The sequence below is a fragment of the Esox lucius genome, chromosome 6 (assembly GCF_011004845.1).
Source record: "Esox lucius isolate fEsoLuc1 chromosome 6, fEsoLuc1.pri, whole genome shotgun sequence".
NCBI classification, from domain to species: Eukaryota; Metazoa; Chordata; class Actinopteri; order Esociformes; family Esocidae; genus Esox; species Esox lucius.
Genome location: NC_047574.1, coordinates 6,451,411 through 6,458,583, shown reverse-complemented (window position 1 = coordinate 6,458,583; position 7,173 = coordinate 6,451,411). Strand labels below are relative to the sequence as shown.

General features: G+C 43.0%; 1 protein-coding gene across 5 annotated transcripts in view; it reads right to left on the bottom strand.

Moving 5' to 3' along the window:
- Nucleotides 1-7,173, bottom strand: part of LOC105009368 (C-terminal-binding protein 2) — a 96,614-nt gene that overhangs the window by 29,360 nt on the left and 60,081 nt on the right. Inside the window, exon 1 of one of the 5 annotated variants that reach the window (XM_034292612.1) lies at nt 3,913-3,980. The exons of the other annotated variants lie outside the window; for them this stretch is intronic. Coding sequence (XP_034148503.1) covers nt 3,913-3,952 — 40 coding nt within the window. The 5' untranslated portion in view covers nt 3,953-3,980. Of the gene's footprint in view, nt 1-3,912; nt 3,981-7,173 lie in introns of those variants that run through there. 5 annotated transcript variants of the gene reach the window in all.

Here is a 7,173-nt window from a genome sequence, read left to right as displayed (position 1 = left end):
CCACCATGTCACAGCCAAAACAAGTAGCTATATAGCTAAATGTACTTAAACAACATGCAAGATGTCAAGCAAAAATAACTAAACTTTTCCAATATATTTGGCCTTATCTCACTGTTGAATTAAACCTTTTTGGGGGAAACAGCACTTTTATTTCAAGTGGGCATAAAGATAATCTCTCCCGAGCAAAACTAAATGAATATAAACAAATCATTTTCATCATGGTCAATATAAACTTTGAATAGTGTCATAGATTTCAGTATACATTTATCATGCATACATTTCATTAAAAAATATCTTAGTCATAGAATGTGTTATTCTGTCTTTAATGCAAACACTAATGTTCCCATTAAGCCCATTTTGTTTCATGGTATTGAAACAAATTAGGTGTTGTAGATTGCATTTAAAAGAAACAATAATATAGCTTGAGCTTGGAGTGCAATAACTCACTGCTAACCTTGGTTATAAAATATGTGAAAGACGGCAGAGACATGTCATGTACGCCTAAAGAACGGGAACACTTTACATGGAACAGGTAAAATAACCGTTTGCTTCAGAATGTGCAGAGACAAAGTCACATCGCACTTCAGAATGTGCAGAGACAAAGTCACATCACACGACAGCCTGACAAGACTGTGACGCGGGAGCGCCTGAAGAGTTTTTAAAACTGAGGAGGAAGAGGTCAACGAAAGTTCAACTTAAAACTACGGGGTCTTTGCCTGCTTCTTTAGAGAGCTCATTTTAGTTTTGAAAGGAGAAATCGTTAATCTCCAATGCATCGTTGCGTTGTTCATTAATGAAAGTTTGGTACATCAATGTTGGGGGTAATTTGTGCGCGTGAAGTTTGTTTTGCAGCCAGGCAGCACCTGTTAGCTTAACACTCACTATGTTACTTTCGGAACATAGCTTTAATGTCAAAGTTGACCAATCCCATATTACTATAAAAACGCTGTTCAATTTGATAATGATCATCCATTTGTTAACATGATGACCATTAAATGTAAGATGCACAAACGTCAATGATCTGTTGCTTCTTTATTTCATGCGTGACTGTGTGTGTGTGTGTGTGTGTGTGTACCTCTTTCTAAGTGCACTAATAATGAATTGTAAATACAAACTGTGAGATGTTTTTCAGAGGAAAATATTGTTGAAAAAATTATTTCTCCCATAATATTTGTAAACAACCCACAAAAAACCAAGAGAAAGATAAATAATGAGACAGATTAATAATATGGCTTTCAGGAAGGTTGCATCCCCAATACCCCAGCTATTCCCTCTGTAGTACCCTACTTTCATCCTACAATATGGGCTGGGAGTGGCCTCAGCCAAGCCAACCACCCTCACTTCTTCATCTGTAATGTTAACTGACAATATGAGCCAGAACCAGAACGGTGAAGAGGAGTAGAGTGACACTACAACAGACGTCCCAGTGGAGTAATACTACAGAAGACATCCCAGTGGAGTGATACTACAACAGACGTCCCAGTGGAGTGATACTACAACAGACGTCCCAGTGGAGTAATACTACAGAAGACATCCCAGTGGAGTGACACTATAACAGACGTCCCAGTGGAGTAATACTACAGAAGACATCCCAGTGGAGTGACACTATAACAGACGTCCCAGTGGAGTAATACTACAGAAGACATCCCAGTGGAGTGATACTACAACAGACGTCCCAGTGGAGTGATACTACAACAGACGTCCCAGTGGAGTGACACTACAACCATAACAGACGTCCCAGTGGAGTGACACTACAACCACAACAGACGTCCCAGTGGAGTGACACTACAACCACAACAGACATCCCAGTGGAGTGACATTACAACAAACGTCCCAGTGGAGTGACACTACAACAAACGTCCCAGTGGAGTGACACTACAACAGACGTCCCAGTGGAGTGATACTACAACTACAACAGATGTTCCAGTGGAGTGACACTACAACAGACATCCCAGTGGAGTGATACTACAACCACCACAGACATACCAGTGGAGTGACACTACAACCACAACAGACGTCCCAGTGGAGTGACACTACAACCACAACAGACGTCCCAGTGGAGTGACACTACAACCACAACAGACGTCCCAGTGGAGTGACACTACAACCACAACAGACGTCCCAGTGGAGTGACACTACAACCACAACAGACGTCCCAGTGGAGTGACACTACAACCACAACAGACGTCCCAGTGGAGTAATACCACAAAAGATGTTCCAGTGGAGCGATACTACAACTACAAAAGATGTTCCAGTGGAGTGATACTACAACAAACTTCCCAGTGGAGTGATACTACAACAGACGTCCCAGTGGAGTGACATTACAACCACAACAGACGTCCCAGTGGAGTGACACTACAACCACAACAGACATCCCAGTGGAGTGACATTACAACAAACGTCCCAGTGGAGTGACACTACAACAGATGTCCCAGTGGAGTGATACTACAACAGATGTCCCAGTGGAGTGATACTACAACTACAACAGATGTTCCAGTGGAGTGACACTACAACAGACATCCCAGTGGAGTGATACTACAACAGACGTCCCAGTGGAGTGACACTACAACAGACGTCCCAGTGGAGTGATACTACAACCACCACAGACATACCAGTGGAGTGACACTACAACCACAACAGAAGTCCCAGTGGAGTGACACTACAACCACAACAGACGTCCCAGTGGAGTGACACTACAACCACAACAGACGTCCCAGTGGAGTGACACTACAACCACAACAGACGTCCCAGTGGAGTGACACTACAACAAACGTCCCAGTGGAATGATACTACAACAGATGTCCCAGTGGAGTGACACTACAACCACAACAGACGTCCCAGTGGAGTGACACTACAACCACAACAGACATCCCAGTGGAGTGACATTACAACAAACGTCCCAGTGGAGTGACACTACAACAGACGTCCCAGTGGAGTGACACTACAACAGATGTCCCAGTGGAGTGATACTACAACTACAACAGATGTTCCAGTGGAGTGATACTACAACTACAACAGATGTTCCAGTGGAGTGACACTACAACAGATGTCCCAGTGGAGTGATACTACAACTACAACAGATGTTCCAGTGGAGTGACACTACAACAGACATCCCAGTGGAGTGATAGTACAACAGACGTCCCAGTGGAGTGATACTACAACAGACGTCCCAGTGGAGTGATACTACAACTACAACAGACGTTCCAGTGGAGTGATACTACAACTACAAAAGACGTTCCAGTGGAGTGACACTACAAGAAACGTCCCAGTGGAGTGATACAACAACAGACGTTTCAGTGGAGTGATAGTACAACTACAACAGACATTCCAGTGGAGTGATACTACAACTACAACAGACGTTCCAGTGGAGTGATGATTTAACAGACACACATGCAGATACAGATGTACACACTGATTGGGGGACAGATCAGCCAATGGCGTTAGAATCCCATCCAAGTGACTATATTAAAATGGTGGAAGCCCTCAGTAGTTTCCCATACTAAAACTACAACTACAGCATATATGTAACGATCCATCTCGACGGGATTCACCCATCATCCATTCCTACTCCTCTCAATGCAGGCTCCACCCCTGACACCACACACCCCAGTCAAACAGCCAATCAGACAATCAACCAATTAGACAAATCCCTGCTTGTTGAACCTCCAGAATTAACGGTACACGTGAAGATGTCCTATGGTGACGAGCGGATAATCCTCAGGCCACATGCACTGACACCCAACACCAAATCCACCTAGCTAATCCAACACACGACTCCACCCAGACATGGCCAGCCCCACCACAAGACACCACCCAGGCACGTCATCCTTCTATAGGGCTAAAGTCCTAGAGCCAGCCGGCCAGCAGGCCGCTTCATGTGACCCAGCCTGGTCTTCCTCGCGCTGTACTGACCTGCGCTGCTCTGAGCGACCGCGTTGACAGACAACTCCATGACCAATGATGAGCGTGACAGGAAAGGAACTGTGGCTAAATAGCCGGCACTTGAACACTTAATGTCATTATTAGATGCTACTTACGGCTTTAGCCAACCAACACGCGGCCTGACGAGGCGACAGGCAAGGCCCTCCCACATTCCCTCGTCTGAACACCAAAGCTATTATGGAGCTGCACGTTAATGTTATATTGTTAAAAGATAAAGATCGTAATTCTGTACAATAATTAGGAAAAATATTTTGGATATGTACACTACCGTTCAAAAGTTTCAGGTCACTTACACATTTCCTTGGTGTGGAAGAGAAACCCCATTTTTGGTCCATTAAAATAAAATAAAGTTGATCAGATGTACAGATCAGAAATTGTTAATGTTGTAAATGATCATTGTAGCAGGAAACGGCAGATTTTCAGTGGAATATCTACATAGGTGCACAGAGGCCCATTATCAGCAACCATCACTCCTGTGTTGCAATGTCACATTGTGTTTGCTAATCCAAGTTTATCATTTCCTTTCAAAAACAAGGACATTTCTAAGTGACCCCAAACTTCTGAACTGTAGTGTATGTATTGCAAAACTAAACTACATGGGTCATAGCACGAAAGGAAAGATATAAGATATCACATGCTCATCAGCATGCACGTTTAAACATAAAGCTATTTCATACAATTAATAAGAGGACTGTACTTCACCAGCATATGACTACCTGTCATCAGTCAGAAAATAAATCCATCCCCCGAGACTGCCTCTAAACTGCTCAGAGCAAGAGAAAGAGAATGAGGAAAAGAGAAGAAGAGAAAGAGAGCGAGAAAGACAGCGAGGGAAAGAGGGCAAGATGTAGGAAGAAAATGAAATGGTACAAACACTTTGCTATTTAAAAAAAGATACATATTGTCAATATGTCAAGCCCCCCCCAGCTTATGACAAACTGAAAGTGTCTCCTTCAACAAAAACAAGTACACAACAGTGCATATCTTCAGACCATTTTCCACCTGCCACTCCACACCACTTCCCTTTATGGCTACGCTCGGGTGCCTCAAATGCCACCCTATTCCCTATGTAGTGCACTACTTTTCACCAGGATCCTGGATGTAGTGCACTGCGCTTCACGCAGGGACTAGGGTTTAATTTGGAACGCTGCCTCAGGTTTCTCTCCCCAACATTATCCCCATCCTTTAAACATACAAGATAATCTCTCTCTGATTACCGGCAAACCCTGGTGTCGCCTAGCAACACGCAATTAAGGACTATGTTTGCTTTTTTTTTTTAAGATGGTTGTCGAGGCGAGAGCTGCCGCCGTCCATTATCAGAAGGAATTACTGAGGCAACAAATGCCAGCCATGCGGTATGCAAATCGCATGGTTTTGCTGCGGCAACGGTTGTTTAACTTGTAGGGGGATAAAACAGCCACCAGCCGAGTCAGAGACAGAGAGAGTCAGAGAGAGTCAGAGTGAGTCAGAGACAGAGAGAGAGTCAGAGAGAGTGAGTCAGAGTGAGTCAGAGAGAGTCAGAGTGAGTCAGAGAGAGTCAGAGAGTCAGAGACAGAGAGAGAGTCAGAGAGAGTCAGAGTGAGTCAGAGAGAGAGAGTCAGAGTGAGTCAGAGAGAGCGTCAGAGCCCCAGGAAAGCCACGCAGGACATAAACCCATTTGGATCCAACCGAACCAAGAGAAAACAGAAACAGAGCTAATTGGAAGGCTACCTTGCTCTCAACAGAGAGTACACAGTGGCAGAATACCCAAAATGGAATCAAATCTTGACTATGTAAAGACTCAATGAACTTGGCCGCTCAACAGGAATTAGCCGCCATAGGCAAACCTGGGTCTCGACAGAAGACAAGTGATATACACACTTTTCACAAAAAGAGGAGGAAACGCTTTCTGACCTGTCAAATTCATGACCACATTAGAGAGACATATTTCCTTCAGATTATACAGACCCACAAATAATTTAAAACGGATAAACCTGAAAACAGGCGAAATACTACAAAGTGCAGTTGCAGCAGCAAGATTTGTGATCCAATGCCGTGAGAAAAGGGAAACAGTGGACTACGAACAACATTGTGAACCTAACTAATATTAATCTTAATTAACTTTCCCTTATTATTCTCACTTGTAACTATTTGCCAATTTTTACATCACTGTACACAGCTTATAATATAACATCCAAAATGCCTTTATTCTTTTTTTAAACATGTGTAACATACTTAGAATTACAGACTCATTTATTTTAGTTTTGTTTTCACTTTAGTAATATATGATAGCTTTGACCCAAAGGCAACAAATGTTTCCCATGCCATTAAAGCTGAAATGTAATTCACAGAGAAAGTCACAGAGAGAAAGTGAGGGAAAGAGTCAAAGTATCAGAGACAGAAAGAGTCACGAGAGAAAGAGGCAGAGCATCAGAGGCAGAAAGAGTCACAGAGAGAAAGGGAGACAGTTAATCAAAAATGGTTATGAACAGAAAGAGAAACAGAGATTCAGAAAGAGTCAAAGAGGGAAACAGAGAAAGAGTCACAGACACAGACAGAATCTTTGCAGAGGCCAGGGAGAATGGCCAATGGGATTTGCAGCTAAACCACTGGTAAGAGGTTATTAAAGGATCTAATCCTTCTCAAATACTCACCAACTTGTTGAAAAGGGGATTCAAGCATCCTAGTAACAACAGTTAGCGGAATGGGAGAATTTGTTCTGATGGTCACTTTACAAAATAAATCTGTTACTGACCTTGTATGACGGTCAACATATCCACAGAGAAATGTTGAGACATCAAAGTTACATGACTTGTAGCCTAAAACCTCCCTAACAACAATGTCAAGACCGCAACTACTTTACATTTGAGTCGAGTGCCATAACAACAGAGATATGCTGTAACACAAGCACATAGGAAGCACTTGACAGCATCAATTTCACATAATCTTCAAAAGAAAAATCCTTTACAATTTTGCTTTACGTGGGAGCAACCCGATCTCCATGTAAATTGATTCGTGAGAATTTCTAAGCAGGCACTCAAACCAGAACCCAAGTGCCAAGGGGATAACAACTACCCTCCAAACCACGTCCACACACACACACACACACACACACACACACACAGAGAACAAGTGCTTGAATATATGGAGACATATTGTGGAAGACATTGCGTCAGACACTGAGAAACAGAAAAGCAGTACGCTGAATGAAAGAGTGAAAGACTTACTTTAAATTACTTTTCAGTTTGAGCC